The 15,512-nt window shown below is 50.5% G+C and overlaps 6 protein-coding genes across 6 annotated transcripts; 3 read left to right on the forward strand and 3 right to left on the reverse strand.

The window, feature by feature from the left end:
- Window positions 1–3,285: 3,285 nt before the first annotated feature.
- Window positions 3,286–3,686, reverse strand: LTHEOB_8189 (uncharacterized protein; the record flags this gene model as incomplete). Its single annotated transcript, XM_035517638.1, has 2 exons — window positions 3,286–3,633; window positions 3,684–3,686. The coding sequence occupies 2 exons, from the start codon at window positions 3,684–3,686 to the stop codon at window positions 3,286–3,288; spliced, it is 351 nt and encodes a 116-aa protein (XP_035370736.1).
- A 1,388-nt stretch (window positions 3,687–5,074) lies between these two features.
- LTHEOB_8190 (uncharacterized protein) lies at window positions 5,075–5,348 on the forward strand (the record flags this gene model as incomplete). The annotated part of the gene is made up of 2 exons (XM_035517640.1): window positions 5,075–5,149; window positions 5,208–5,348. 2 exons carry the CDS (start codon window positions 5,075–5,077, stop codon window positions 5,346–5,348), a joined length of 216 nt encoding a protein of 71 aa, XP_035370737.1.
- A 777-nt stretch (window positions 5,349–6,125) lies between these two features.
- On the reverse strand, window positions 6,126–6,422 carry LTHEOB_8191 (uncharacterized protein; the record flags this gene model as incomplete). Its single annotated transcript, XM_035517641.1, has 2 exons — window positions 6,126–6,148; window positions 6,194–6,422. 2 exons carry the CDS (start codon window positions 6,420–6,422, stop codon window positions 6,126–6,128), a joined length of 252 nt encoding a protein of 83 aa, XP_035370738.1.
- An 833-nt stretch (window positions 6,423–7,255) lies between these two features.
- On the reverse strand, window positions 7,256–8,090 carry LTHEOB_8192 (Dj-1 family protein; the record flags this gene model as incomplete). The annotated part of the gene is made up of 3 exons (XM_035517642.1): window positions 7,256–7,708; window positions 7,790–7,970; window positions 8,029–8,090. 3 exons carry the CDS (start codon window positions 8,088–8,090, stop codon window positions 7,256–7,258), a joined length of 696 nt encoding a protein of 231 aa, XP_035370739.1.
- A 1,146-nt stretch (window positions 8,091–9,236) lies between these two features.
- On the forward strand, window positions 9,237–11,882 carry LTHEOB_8193 (Het domain-containing protein; the record flags this gene model as incomplete). Its single annotated transcript, XM_035517643.1, has 2 exons — window positions 9,237–10,049; window positions 10,107–11,882. The coding sequence occupies 2 exons, from the start codon at window positions 9,237–9,239 to the stop codon at window positions 11,880–11,882; spliced, it is 2,589 nt and encodes an 862-aa protein (XP_035370740.1).
- Window positions 11,883–12,873: 991 nt separating this feature from the next.
- Window positions 12,874–14,051, forward strand: LTHEOB_8194 (Aldo-keto reductase; the record flags this gene model as incomplete). The annotated part of the gene is made up of 2 exons (XM_035517644.1): window positions 12,874–13,051; window positions 13,198–14,051. 2 exons carry the CDS (start codon window positions 12,874–12,876, stop codon window positions 14,049–14,051), a joined length of 1,032 nt encoding a protein of 343 aa, XP_035370741.1.
- Between the last annotated feature and the right edge of the window lie 1,461 nt (window positions 14,052–15,512).

The raw sequence follows: 15,512 nt of genomic DNA on the forward strand, positions 1-15,512 counted from the left end.
CTAAAGTTAAGGCTTGCTACTCCTGGAGTGCTTTGGTGAATGTTTCTTATTGATGCAAGGTTTGAGTATGTATCTAAGATCTTATACTTAAGCTTATTCGTAGACCACCTTTGACTCAAGTCAAATCTAGGTAGTTGAATGTAATAAAAGGAACCTTTTTATCGGGTTCTACATTAATGTGACAAATTTAAGAGTACCCTCTTATCTTTCCTGATAAGCAGCTTACTTTGCCAAGTCGCGAGGCAGAAATAGGCGCTATCGCCAACCTATAAAGATATTGTGTACGTAATTTCCCTCCTTCGTGTCTCACAGCCTTACGCCAGCTATTGACCTGGCCTATAGGCGGGAAATACAGGCGAAGACTAGTGCGAAGAATGCAAGGGCCTTAAAATAGCAGTTAAGGACGTTTGTTTCTATCATGAACGAAGAGAAATGACCCCTCGGTGATACTTAGCACAGCGAGTAAAAGCTATCGGCCGGATGTAGATGTACAATGTTACCATATATTTGTCCGGGCGACGTTCAATACACTGAAATATAACTGTACACTACCATTCGGCTGTGATAGGCCGCTGTAAAATTCAGCCTTGCTGAAAGCTATCTGGTCCGGTTTCAGCTATTTTCTAATGCAGCTTACATCCCCGCTCACGCATAGTACAGCCTGCCGTCAGCTAACTCCTTATATATCATACCACCTTTCAAATTCCTGTCTTATCTCTTCATAGTGTCCGAGCTGATCTTTGCCTTGTGTTTCAAAACCTCGTTATGGAAAGTCCTGATGCTGGCATACCATTAATCATGATCGAAAATTGTGACAGCAGGTCATCACGCGCAGCGGACGTGATACTCACGGAAATTCAATCACCCAGAGACGAGACGACAACCTCAGCACCAGAAAGTTCTTCTAGTCGTCTTCCAGCAGATGAATCCACTGATAATCCCCAGGGTACACCCGAAATGAGAGTTATTTTGGAAGAGACGCCAGTTCCAGATGATGCTCGTGTCACTGGAAGCACTGGCGAGCACTCAAACATCTCACGCCTCCGAAGACTTCACTGGTGGTGGTTCTGGGAGCTGAGCGGCATTACCACCAGTGTCTGTTGCATGATCGCGATCCTCATTTTACTTCCGTACCTCGACAATCGTCCTCTCAACGACTGGCAATTTCTCATGGCACCCAACACCATGATTTCGACATTCATCACAGTGGCAAAGACGAGCATGCTTCTCGCCGTGACCGAAGGAATCAGCCAACTGAAGTGGCACTACTTTAAGATCAAAGAGAGATCCCTGAGCGAGCTCGACCTGTTTGATGCGGCAAGTCGCGGTCCCTGGGGCGCTTTCATCTTTATTATACGTATGGTCCGAGAACCTGGGACTCTATTTCCAATGATAGGAGCTTTCGTGGTGGTCGCATCGCTCACCATGGAACCTTTTGCACAGCAGATTCTGTCTTTTGAGAGTCGCCGCGTCAACTCCACTGAGGATACAGCATCTTTTTCCATTTGTCGGGTATGGGATGACACCATTAATGGTAGGTACCACATATTCTGGTAATAATCGATTCAGATGCTGACGCCTTCGTGCTAAAGACAATAAAGGACAACACAGTATGAAATCAGCTTTCATGAAGGGCTTGGTCGACTCCCCTGCGGGATTCCGATTTTCCTGCTCTAGTGGTGACTGTACATGGCCAGACTTCTCTGCCCTGGGATTTTGCACCAGCTGCAATGATGCCACCACAGGGACTACTGAAGTACTCGACACCGTGTCCCTATTCAACGCCTCTACGGACATTGCAGTCGATGGCGACCCGGACGATTGCCTAGATCTCTTATATACTACGCCGGCTGGCGTTACGCTCCGTATGAGCAAAGGTTGCTCGTACGCATATCGCGATCATTGGTCTCCTGGGTGTGAGTCTCGCACCACTCTCCAGAACCGTAATCCGGAGAGTCTGCGATTACCCTTTCCAACTCCAAGGCCATATTCAACTTCGGACTTCCTCTCAACTACGTCACGCTCCTCAATTGAAACGGCCCGAGCAACTCAAATAAGTACCTCTGCCACAAGGGCTACCTTGTTCAACCGGGCGCCATCGGCCAAACTGTGTCAGGCAATAAAGACCTTACCGACATCGATTGCTGGTGGTGCGATATCGTCGAATTTCAATGACGAGGTATCAAACTCTACAATTGTCATATTTGCGATCTCGCAAGTAGGTGTAACAAAGAACGGCCTCTCCGGTCGGATATCAGGAAACGCGAGTATCACAGAATGTCAGTTGAATTGGTGTGAACAAATCTTCAAGAATGTCCAAGTGGTAAGAAGACACCGCGATGATTCCCATTGACTTAGTAGATGATACTGACATGACAAAAGACGGACGGGGTTCTGGAACCTTTTAATGTGACAAGTAAGCAGTTAAACGAGTCGCAGCTAAGCAAAAATATCGAGTATTTGGAGTCTTGGGTCAAGACCGGCCGGAAAAACAGTCTAAATATACCCGAAGTGTGGAGGTACGTCGCTGATCAGATGACCTTCACCGTGGCAGCGGACGGCAACCCCAAATTCGGCCTCGGGTCTGTAATCTCCGATGCTGTGAACATCCAGGAAGTTATTGAAAAAGTTGCAGAAGCCCTCATGCACCAGATGTACCTTGGTAACGGTAGCGTTGCGCAACCCGGCGCTGCGCACTCCCAAGAAGTGTTCGTCGTAGTGCGCTGGCGATGGGCAGTCTTCCCCATGGTTCTGGTCCTGCTCGGGCTCATCTTCCTGGCCGCCAACATCTGGATCAATAGTCACAATGATGTATTTTTGTGGAAGTCGAGCTTGCTGCCGCTATTGTTCCACGGCATTGATGGATGCGACCCGGGGACTCTTGATGTAGATGAGAGTTCGGAGATGACGAAGACGGCTAAGCGGATGTATGCAAGGCTAGAAAAGAATGAGACAGGCAGCACAAAGCTTATTAAAACATGAATGAAAAATACGGTCAAACATATTTCATCTTTACCAAGGCTATGAAGGGAGCGGAGGAACGATCGTTATTATTCAGCCCAGTTGGCTTTTATACACGAGAAACTCGTTCAAGCAGAACATCTTCAGCACTTTCCCCTTTTCCTGCCAGCTTCAATATCTATTTACCACAGTACGCTTCATTCACTCTTTAGAACCTTGTGTGTAGAATGAAGTGGAATGTCAATTGACTATCGTTTCTAACAACCCGATGTCAGTCTTTAAGACTACCGTTGCTAGTTAGCCTACATGTTAGACTGATTTGAACTACTGCTCAACCACTGCTGGGGTGTTTGCTGGTGTTGTGCTTCCCCGTTTCTGTAGCACCCACGCCGGGACCGCACTCTCATCCGGGTTCAAAACCTTCTCGCGAGGAACTTGGCGACCATCAACGCCTCTGTATACATTTTCCAAGTGGTTCCTTTCCTCCGTACCGATGGCGTCGTACATGTTTATAGAGTCGCGAATCTGGTCGGGGCTCAGCTGGCGGTAGTCGATGACGTTTCCGCTCGCGTCGAAGCTCCGCAAGACGCCGTCGTTTCCGAGGTGAACGACACCATGATCGTCCGCCTTTAGCGAAGATAGGAGCTCCTGGTACCGCGTGCAACCCTCAAACTATTCACATGTGAGTATTGAGGCATGTTGAGACACTGAGGCTTGTTTACCATGATCGGACTCTTATAGTTGTACGCCACAAGCAGGGTATTCCCTGCGAAGAAATTGGGCACGTAGGCTTCAGAGACTTGGAGATGGTTTTACTCTGACGCTATCTCACCAGGGTGGAAGAATAGATGATTTCGGTCTCAGGAGCGGACAACGACGGCTTATATAGCCATTGGTGCGCACGTGATACCTACACGAGGCACACGCATGACCCAGTCAAATCTGCACGATTGAAGCACGAAACAAGCAGAGCTAATTTTCAAGATCTCGTCTTACACCCACGCGCAATCGTCCTGTATCGCCCGCTAGGCTCCTCACAGAGCATTCTGCTATGTTCAATACTGTTGTCCGCTATGGCAGGTGCCGACGATGCCAGCCGAGCGAAGGGCAGCCGTGCACTCAATCATCGGAACTGTGAATGACACCAAAATCACGGTCCAATGATACAGTGATCCACCCAGCAGGCTTGCGCCACAGCGATGCCGATGTCCGATTGTAGATAAAGCTCCAAGGACTGCGGCCGAATTGGGCCCGAGCGCGGAGCTTAAGTGTGCTGAGTGCAAGAGCTGTCCGATAGCGTGGAGTGCGGAACGACCGGAAAGAGGGGTGAGAGTTAAGCGAGCCAATGTTATACGTAGTAGTGAGTCTTCCTACCACGGCTATTACAAGCTGTGTGTTGGGTTGTTAGTCTCCTGCATCTACGCCGCATCTACGCCGCATCTACGCCGCAATCCATCATCTCGTATACATCCATTTCTCCACTTTAGTGGCTTCAAAACTCGCCTACGCTGCTTTTACCATACCAACAACGCAACTTTCTCCGTCGTCGGAATCCGATGAGGCATGGTATGCCGAGTAATGGACGCCATGATCGACATCCGATGATATCGATGCGACCGTCGTATTGAAATGAGCCAAGCTTCCGTCTAAAGCTTGACCTGCTCATTTCAGACTAGCCAAACTGCCGCCTTGAAGCTTGGTTGACAAACGGCACAATGCGGGCCGGTAGATCAAGTGCATCGTCAGAATAGTAGTGTACGCCGGCCCAAGAAGGCAATGCTCGGTTTCTGGTGGTAGGCTAGCCCTGAAACCTGGTGGAAGAGGCCTTCTGTTACAATTGCCAATATCTTGTCTGAACAAGGTAGAAATTTTGCTATTCACGAGGAAATCCGGTCCGAGGCCTCTGCGGCGAGAGCTGAGCAAGTGGTCTGCAAACTGCGTGATTCTTGAGGCACAATAGATGGGAATACGAACTGTGCTCGAAGTACCAATCCTACGACGCGGCGACGTAGAGCCTGGAAGTCCTGTGATCCGCATGGAAACACACGCACACGTACATATATATACTCATCAGACGTGAGCCTATCGAACTCATCACTCTACGCCCTCGATCATGCAGTTCATCATGAAGCTTTGTCATGTCCTCGCTGCCACCCTCCTGGCTTCAGTTACAGGAGCGGTGCCGACGGTAAGAATATTTCATGATCATCTACTCTACTTGTGGCTAATCAATGTGCCACTCTCAGGCTGCTACCAACCCGTTGGATATCATTCGCGCCCTCAAGATTGACGACGACGGTTTCGTGCATACAGGTGACGATGGCGTCACCCGCTCTTACAATGCCAACAACGAAGTAATCGACTATCACCAAACCAACCCCCAGTAGCTGGAGATGCTGGTTGACTTCTGGCCCATTGCGACAGACAAGGATCATCTTCGCCAAGTTTTCGATGGGGTTGACGGGCGCGCTATTGTCGACGAGGACACCCTGCTTCATCCGCCAGAGGAACTAAAGCCGGCCTCGATCCCGGCTCCTGACTCCTCGAGCATCGATCCTGCTCTCCAGGAGAAGCGAGAAGTAGTGCAGCGACTTGCTTCAGGCAACAGTACTGCCTCCACAAAGCATGCACTACATCTACTGCATGCCGAACATTGGGATGTAGGCTCTGCTACCACATGGACACTGTAGTATCTCGTGCTGCAGTCTGTATATAGTCCAACCCAGAATGATTCAGCTTCTACATGAGATAGTACCTCGATGTGTGTTTATGACACATCAGTCCACGCATAAACAAACGCAGCAATAAAATTTACATCCATCATAACCATCAATCAGCCATAGCAAATTTTATCGTAACAGCACGTAGTTACAAAACGCTAGCTTTTTGACTAAGCCTTTATACCGCATGCTTATTGCTGTGCGGAATATGGCTAAATGAGTGCGTGCAAGGCTGGGAAAAAGCGGTGCAAAATTAGTTAACATGTGAGTGCAAATCTTGTTCGGGCACGATACACTTTCAACTACAATTGCCCAGCAGGCAGAGGGTTAATTGATTTCGTATATACATGAGCGCCTCGTACATATCTACATTTTCAGGAAACGTGATCCGGTACGTCCTGGCAAGGGGTACTCATTCTCCAAAGCTGGTTTGGAGCAACTTGTTTACGGGCAGTTGTTGCCAATGCCTGCAACTGTCAGAGTGGATATCCAATGGGAAGGATAGTACCTACAAGAGCACTCGAAGAAGCCAGGGGTGTCGAGCCTCACGCAGTCGGAGCAGTATGAGCCACCACCGCTGAGGCGGGAGTTGCAGGTGAGTGCAGCAGTGTTCTCCTGGTTGATGTTGCAGTCCCAGGTGTAGACACCGTTGTGGGCGTCACACTTGCCAGAGAGGTCAAGGGTCTCGCTGGCGGCGAAGCCGGTGATCAGGGTGAAGAGGACGGTGATGGTGAAACGCATTGTGTCTGCATGCAACCACAACGTCAGATGCATACTATCTCTTACATGAGCAGCTGCACTTACTTGCGGTTTGTTGTTTCTGTGCGGGTGATGTTGAAGGTGATGGATAGGTGGATGAGTTGGTTCGATGACGAGTAGCAAGCAACACCTTTATATCTTTCACGCACAGATATAGGCCTTCCTATTTCTGAGTCGATTTCGGCATTGAAAATTCCGATCACCTTTGCAACGCGTCACCAGGGCCCAATTGTGTGGTTTTACGACGGCTTGAATATCCGGTTTCCCCAGTCGGCTAGCCTTGTGTTTCATGTTCCGAATCGGTCGGGCCGCCTGTTTATGCCATCTCATATATAGAGCCAACTGCAAGGTACAAGTGTGGGGAAAAGTCATTGCCTGCCTTTTAAAGCGCAAACAAGCAATGCCATTCTGATGAAATGGGAGGCGATCGATGATAAGCGGGCAATAATTCTGGGCGCAAACCTTGACTTAAATTCCAAGCTTCCCCATTCGATTCGGGACATGCATTTGCCAGCTCACATCCAGCAATGACTCCATTATGACGGATCGATATTGATCTTGCTCCTGATCTCTGCTGATGCGCATACACCAGCAAGTGGTCATCGCGTTCAACCCCGCTTTCAGTCCGAGTCAGGCTGTTTCAATGGAGTCCTGAGGTTGCTTACTACTTGATTGATTATTAATGATTGGCAAGTTTGAACTTGTTGTGACTAAAAGAGATGGGGACTCTGTCACAAAAAACTGAATTCGTCTCAATTCTGCTAGCAAATGCTCAACACCACCCACTCAAAGCGGCCTCCAACAGATGGACAGCCTCACTCAAAGCTATCGACCGCATAGTTCTGGCCCTGGTAATCCTTGAAATCGACATCCCTCACCGGCCAATGGCCCGCGTCCAACATCGCCTCGACCATGCCGTTCCGGCCGCCCCACGTCTCCTCCGCGAAAGCGCGCATCAGATCGGTTCCATTCAGCAGCGTGCTCGAGCTCCAGATCTTGCCGTCGCGCACCCAGCGCCTGTCGACCCAGTTGACCAACGGCGCGTTCTTGCGCATCATGTCCAGGATCATCCGCGGGCCCGTCGCCGTCTTGCCCTCCAGCAGCCCGGCCTCGAGCAGCGCCAGGACGCCGCCGCAGACGGTCAGGAAGGCGGAGCACTGCTCGTACGCCTTGCGGATGAAGGCTTTCTCGGTCTCGCTCGTCTGGTAGCTCACGTCGTGCGCGCCCATGAGCACGATGTCGAGCGGCGGGCATGAGGCGAATGAGTCCTGAACACGCAGGCAGTCAGCTTACTCTGTTCTTTTGTGGTTGGTGGGGGAAGAAGAGATAAAAATGGGATCGTCACTGACAGTAGGCTTGATCTCAGCGCCACTCCTCATTGGCGCCGGGCTCCCGTCTTCGGTCACCCAGTGCAGCTCGATGTCCATGCCCTCCTCAACCATAGCGGCCGGAAACTTGAACTTTTGGAGGCTTTCCTTGTCGACCCAGGCAAAGAACTCGAAAGGCGCTACGTCGAGCATCTCGGTGACGCTGCGCTTTTGATTAGCATGTTGCATTTGGCGAAGGATTGAGATGCATTGGACATTACCCTCTGGTGAGGATGACTCCGGCATGGATCTTCCGGTCAGGTGAGCTAAGGTTGAAAGACATGATGCTACTTCTAACAATTTGATGAAGTTTACAGCTGGATGGTGGTCTGTAATGAGGAATGCCCAAGAACGTTGTGTGGGTTGGCCAACTCTATATATGCATGAAGTTTAAGGCCGAAGCGACCGAGCAACTGACAAATTGGGAAATGCGGGTCAGGTATTTGCATTCCTTCAGGCAACCATTTTCTGACCCACGGTGAGGAAGTCCGCCAGAAGCCGACTTTCAGCCACGGACCATCAATCTGCTCATATCGACTCCGCAAGGGCGCTGTGAGATGCTGAAAAGGCTAGCGCTCCCGGCATGTCAGCATTTACTTTTGGCTCTACGCGTATTAGTTCAGTTTGTCTGACTGTGATCCATTCGCGTAAGCAAGAATTCTGCTGCCTGGCGCCTCAGGCCCACACGCCAAGTCTCGGCCGAACACCTTCTCCACCGAGTCTCTTCCTTCAAGTGAATCATCCCGGCATCATCGAAATAATCCCGACGATAATGAATACATCGACTACTGGTGTCGCTGCATTAAATGTAGCTTAATATTCCCACGTTGCAGACATGCGACATGCTGGACAGTATTTGCGATCTCTGGGTCACTCGAGAGAAGCCTGGGTAACAGATATGCAAATTCTTCTACGTCTCAGCTATCATGCTTACAAAATAATCTTTTCTTGGCCTTTGTGATCGTTGGCCTTCGTCTGGTATCATCCGAAGTCCGATTCGGCCGAACAAAAGAAGCAATACCACCGCTACGAGATGCATAGCGGGTACTGCTATTACGACACTACCAACCAATGATGCAGTGGTGATTGGGAAAAGAACAAGCTACCATTCCCCTTTGATTTGAATGTGAACTCTCCTTTGCCAGCGCGAGTGGCGCCTGTTTCTCATTTTTGGTAACCAGGAAATAATTCTCAAAGAAGTTTCTGTGGTCGTAGAACAGTACAGTAAACCAAGACGCTGGAGAGGGGAATAAACAAGTATGAGAAACGCCAGACTGTCATACACATGCCTGGCAAAAGGAGTGCTGGGCGGTGCTAATGCAGACCCCGCTTTTACGGCCCCCAGATCACGTTACTCTTAAAGTGTCAGCTGCGCACCTGTCCGACCTCAGCCTCACTCATCACTTCTCCTTCACGTAGCTCACCCGCGATGAGCGACTACTTGGATGCCCTTCGTGTCCCCTTCATCTGTGGTGATTGGCCGGATGAAGCTGCCACCGAAAAGTTCTGGAAAAAGGCCCATGAAGACCCTGAAGAACTTGCTCGTTGGATTGATTTCGAAGCGAGCAAGGATGACCGCGGGACGGAAATCATGGAGGAGCTGTTCCAAGGCGCAATGTTCTTTGGGTTCATGCAGAGACTGTTCGGCCCAGCGGGTTTGGATGTTGCATATGAAGATTTCACCACCAGAGAGGATGACGAAGGAAAAAATGAAGAGAAAAATGAAGAAGAGTACGATGAGGACATAGACGATGACATGGATGATGTAGTAGATGATGATGACCTTGTTGAAGATGAGGTGACGGACCAGGAAAGCAACAACCACGAGAATGATGACGAAATGGCTGACGAAAGAGTTGAAAGTGAAGAAGACAATCTGGTCATTGAAATGGGACATTTGACCACTTACGCTATGTATTGGATGGCACTGGAAACCCACAGGGATGATTTCGAGGAGAGGAAGGAGTATCTGTGGCCTCAGCATCAGGAAAGATTCACCGTTGCATCAAGGGTCATCAACAGCTTGATCCGTCATCGGAGAGCCCGATATGCGCGTGATGCGTTTACCGATGGGACCGAACTGCCGCTGCTGGATACGATCATCCTTTCTTGCATCATTCTTCTCGAACAGCTTCACGAAATCCCCAGACATTTGTTCAACGGCGAAGCTTGGTTTCCGAGCTGGGAATTAGATCATGCCTTATGGTATTATCTGAGGCAAGGAGGATGGTGTAGTGGGGAGGTATGTTGTATTCAGGAGCCGCAGATGGAACCATGAACTCACAATACTACGTTGCAGATTACCACATTGCACTCCAAATTCGTTTACGCGTCTAGCCTGTTGTCCTTGAGCGCCCTCGACCGTGGCATGTTGGAGAGAGACCACTCGAACTGCGATGATGATGCCTGCCGGGCAGACTACATTGACGAAAAGACCTATCGCACGAAGCACGCTTTCAAGAGTTGTCCGTGCGCCCACATTGGTGATGATAGACAAGGCGAATCCCAGATCATGCAATCACTAGGCCACAATATCATACCAGTGATCACAGTAATCCCTCACGAGGAATCACCAGAAGGCATTCAGATTTCTGTTTCAGCATCAGACGCAGGTCCGTACGTTGCGATATCACATGTCTGGTCCGATGGTCTGGGAAACCCCACAAGGAACACCCTCCCGGCGTGTCAACTACGTCGAATCCAAACCTGCGTCGACGCTCTATATGATGAAAGCAAGAGACCCATTCCATTTTGGATAGACACGATATGCGTACCCCGTGAGAAAGAAGCCCGCAAGAAAGCAATCAGGATGATGGGACAAACATACGAAGGTGCGGATAAGGTTCTGGTCTTGGATTCATGGCTGCATCATATGGGACTTGACGATGACGACGATATCGATAGCGGACTGAGCTGCCTCAAGATCAAAGCGTGTACGTGGGCATCGCGTCTGTGGACTGGTCAAGAGGGCATGCTCGCTCGCAGCGATCAGCTTTACTATCAGACGGCAAATGGCCCTGTGTCGGAGATCATACTTACCGACTTCTCCGATCCCACCACCACGGTGTCGGGCCTTGAATTGGTGGACGCGTATGTGGGAATCAAGGGAGATCCCCTCAAGGAGCGGCTACCTTCGGTCCGCGATCTCCTCATCCACACGGTTCTTCGTATCAAAGAGATTCAGGAGCTTGGAGAATTGGAACATCGCAAATACTCCCGAGGAGAGGATATTGTCATGCCGGAGACCGACTTTCCATGGGAGCAAGGCCGAGAGTTGTTGAGGAACCTAAACCACTTCAGACTTGGCGAGAATGTTCGAGACGAGGGCAAAAGCTTCGTTCGGATGACACGTTGGATGTTGAAAGGGTCTGATAATAAGCCTTTTCTGAGAGTGTGGGGCACGATGGGGAATGACATTGTTGCAATCGGGTGGGCCATGAGAAACAGGTCAACAAGCAGGATGGAGGACGAACCAATCTGCATTGCCACTCTTCTGGGCCAGGATACGGGTCCACTCCTTGAAGAACCATCTCGAGAAGAACGGATGAAGATATTGACCTCCAAATTAGGCAAAGTGGCGTACAGCTTGATGTTCGCACAGGTGGAGCGCATTGATGAAGATGGCTATCGCTGGGCACCGAGATCTTACTTTCAGAACAGAACAGCTGGCTTGCCACAGTATGGAGGGTTCCATATCGGCGAAGTACGAAGAGAAGGGCTCCTTTGTGACCGCCTGGACGCTATTCTTCTTGAGCCAACACAGCTCCCATTCCAGCGGGATGTACTGGTGATGGTTGAATCTGAGCATTATCAAATCCGTGCGTTGACTGAGGTATTCTACCCACCCAAAGCGAGCTCAGCCCAGCTCGCAATCCTTTGGCCCACTAAGGAAGAAAGTCTCGCTCCCCAGGAGAACGATGCAATCATTGTTGAGGTCAAGCAGCAACAAGGGAACACCTTCTTTTCCGGATTTGTTTGTCTATCGTCTTTCGGGAGGGGTTCTGAAGACCCGGAAGCCAAAGCGATTCCTGGAATCTTCCTAAGGGCGCAAGAACATCAATGGTGCGTAGGATAGAGACGCTCAAACCTGGCGTGTTGAAGCAGAGTTCATCTGGAATATGGGTCGTTTTTCCTATCACTACTAGAGCAGTCGTGGGACCACCGGGAGTTATAAGCGCTCGAGATGTTTTTCACTTCTATTATAGTAACACGTCAGTGATGGCCCCTTGAGAAAGCTGCATAAGCATAGAGCGGATTGCGAAATGCGGAGTGACGTTATTGTAGCTGTATTACTGGGCACCTCGGCAGCGGAATAGGTTTCAGCGTGTACCCGATTCTATGCTTAGTTTCTAGCTTAGATATCTGTCTAGCGCAAGCGTCTCCGGCATGTTCATCTTCCGCAAAGCGGACCAGTGCGAACTATGCGGGACGAAGCAGTCCCGCGGATCCGACGCACGAATGCTACCATATTGGGCAATAAATGTAGAGAAATAGCTTCTGCGCCCCCGCAGTAAGTTTTTCCGATCGTCAAATGATTCAGGTTCAATGGCGTTGAAGGCGCATTTAAAGCCTTACGCCCGTCCAAGGCACACGGAGATCACGGAGTTTGGCGGAGTTAAGAACAGCTTGCCCAGAAACTTCCTTCCTTGCCATTGAACTGCATCCAAGTTAGGAACACTGGAGATGCAGAGAAAGACATAGTTCGAATATGTTCAAGTTGTGTACTCTGCATAATCTTGATCGTTGTCACTCGAGTGTCCGAAGCCGGGCGCACAGACATAGGATTCCAATTGGTCCAATTCGGTGCCTCTGCAAAACTCCAAATTCAATGAAAATGAACAGCCGGAACACACACATTCGGGTAGCCGATACCCGATAGCCGACGTCTTTCTGGCTTCAAGGCTTGGACGAGTTGCGCGGTGAAGTACATATAAAAGAGCTTCTTCATATGGTCTTAGTGACTATTGACAGCAAGTTTCAATCGCCTGCATTCGCCGACTCTCTTCGAAGATACGCAGTTTTCACATCGGGTTCCTTCAAACATCTCTCACTTGAAGCATCCAAACATGTCTCCTCCAAGCTCCATCCCTACCCGAAAGCTGGGCAAGAACGGTCCTCAGGTTCCGGCCATTGGCCTCGGCTTGATGGGACTTAGTATCTTCTACGGCCCTGTAGCCTCGGAAGAAGAAAGGCTGGCTTTCTTGGACAAGGCGTACGAACTTGGTCAGACGAACTGGGACTCTTGTACGTTAGGATATCTCTGGCTCTCTACCTTTCCCGCTTTCTTAAACTCTTCATTTCCGACCGATTACACATACCAGAAGCTTTTTTTTTCTGTTATTTGACCTTCAAGACCTATGGTTGGCTGACCACGATCTCTCTCCACCTAGCCGACTTCTACGGTGATAATGAAGACCTGTTGGGCAAGTGGTTCGCCCGCAACCCCGACAAACGCCCCCACATTTTCCTCGCCACCAAATTCGGCTTCGTCGCTCAACCCGGTGGACCGCCAAAGATTGACTCCTCTCCCGCCTACGTCCGGACCGCACTGGAGAAATCTCTACAGCGCCTGGGCCTCCCCTCCGTCGACCTTTACTACTGCCACCGCCTCGACGGCGTCACCCCGGTCGAGAAGACGATGCAGGCCCTCGTCGAGCTGAAGAACGAAGGCAAGATCAAGTACATCGGCCTCAGCGAGTGCAGTGCCGCGTCCCTCCGCCGCGCCTGCGCCGTCGCGCACGTCGACGCCGTGCAGATCGAGTACTCGCCCTTCTCGCTCGACATCGAGGACCCGCGCATCGGCCTGCTCGCCGCCTGCCGCGAGCTGGGCGTCGCGACCGTCGCGTACAGCCCGCTCGGCCGCGGCATGCTGAGCGGCAAGATCCGCTCGCCCGACAGCCTAGAGGCCGGCGACCTGCGCCGCATGCTGCCCCGCTTCACGGCTGAGAACTGGCCGAAGAATTTGGCGCTTGTGGACAAGATCGAGCAGCTGGCGCAGGAGAAGGGGGTTACGGCGACGCAGTTGACCCTTGCGTGGCTTTTGGCGCAGGGAGATGATATCATTCCGATTCCCGGGACGACGAAGGTGGACAGGGTCATGGAGAACTTGGAGGCTGCGAAGGTGGTCTTGACGAAGGAGGACGTGGAGAGGGTGAGGAAGGCGTGTGATGAGGCCACTATACACGGTGGAAGGTACCCGGATGCTATGGCGGCGATGATGTTTATCGATACGCCAGAGCTGTAAGAGGTGTTGATGGCTGTGGCGTGATGTCCACTGAATTCAGTTTCATGTCTCACTAAATCAATTACATGGCCATTCTGGTGTGAAACCGTGTCGGGCAGTTCAATTACCTGATTGTTTCACTTTTTCTGTGCTTTTTTTCCGTCTCTCCATCTTACTCAAGTATCTGCCATCCCTCCTGCCTGTGACCTATTCAGAATTTCCTGCACGTGAGACGGGAGGAAGAAGTTCTGCGACAACCCTGTTGAAGTGAGGGCGTGGAGCCTCGTCAATCCCAGCCGCATCATCGGCCATAAACGGCTCTGGCAGCTTATCGCGCGGTCCCACAGATCCAGAAGCTGTTTCGTCTTGGCGGCATGCTCGGCGTTGGGAGCCTGAACCAAAAGAAGGAGGATGAAGTTTGATGTTACAGCGAAGCTAATGCGAGACCCTATCCAACAGATCAACTTATCAGAAGCAAGCGAGAAGCAGCAGATGATGAAGGGTGGAAAATACGTACACGAGTGCCAGAAACAGTTCAGGTCATCGAAGGCGAGCCCTCGGACTGAGTTGATTACCCTGGCTGCACAATTCTCGGCAGTTTGAAATATTTCATCTGCGACTGCAGATTGGGAGTTTGTAATGTCGAATGCTGGAAAGGGTGCAACCTCTCGCAGCTCCGAGAAATCCCAGCTGAAGTCGTCCAGGGAAGTGGCTGGATCGATTACCGGCTCTTCGAGGTCGATTATGTGAGGCGGCCTGGATGATCGTACAGTTGGGCGAAGTAGAGCCCGATAAATGTAAACGACGAGGGTAAGGTAGGCAAAGTATATCGAGTATGGACATTCGCTCAAAGCGTTGGTTTGCGCGCGGGATCCAGGTGCTGGGAAGGATGAACGCCAGATGCTCAGCTGATCAAGAAGCGGTCTCGCTTTCTCGATTGATGCATTGAGGTTTTCCGAAAGGATCTGGCAAGCCCTCAGTGTGCTTTCGGCCTGTTAGTAAAGAGGATTTTCGAGAATGCGAACGGAGAACTGACTAGAGATCATTCTGAACTGACTCAGCAATCATCGTCAAATCCATGAAACGCTTGAAAACTATATGCGTTTGATCCTGAAAGGGTGCAAAGTCAACCGACTGCAGTTCAGTAACATCCCACTCTTCTCTCCGGATGAATGGCGGGCGACCCATCAAAAGAGATCTCCACTTGTCTTCAGCATACACTGCCCACCATAGTCTCTTCCGAAGCCGCTTTTCCCAATTGGGGAGGCCAAACATTCCGCATTCAAGCTGCAGGCCCAAGGATGTAGCAAGGCCAACAGTGCTACCCACAAGGGACCAAAGAAATGGAGTGTCCGGCAAAGCCTGGTTGGATTCATGTGCTGGGTTTTTGTGAAGATATAGAAGAAGCGATTGAAGTACCGAAAGATGAGGTCGGTGAATCTCCACAAGTACGAGTTCATAAACTATCCGCCATAGCCTAAC

This window comes from Lasiodiplodia theobromae (genome assembly GCF_012971845.1).
Source record: "Lasiodiplodia theobromae strain AM2As chromosome Unknown scaffold_25, whole genome shotgun sequence".
NCBI classification, from domain to species: domain Eukaryota; kingdom Fungi; phylum Ascomycota; class Dothideomycetes; order Botryosphaeriales; family Botryosphaeriaceae; genus Lasiodiplodia; species Lasiodiplodia theobromae.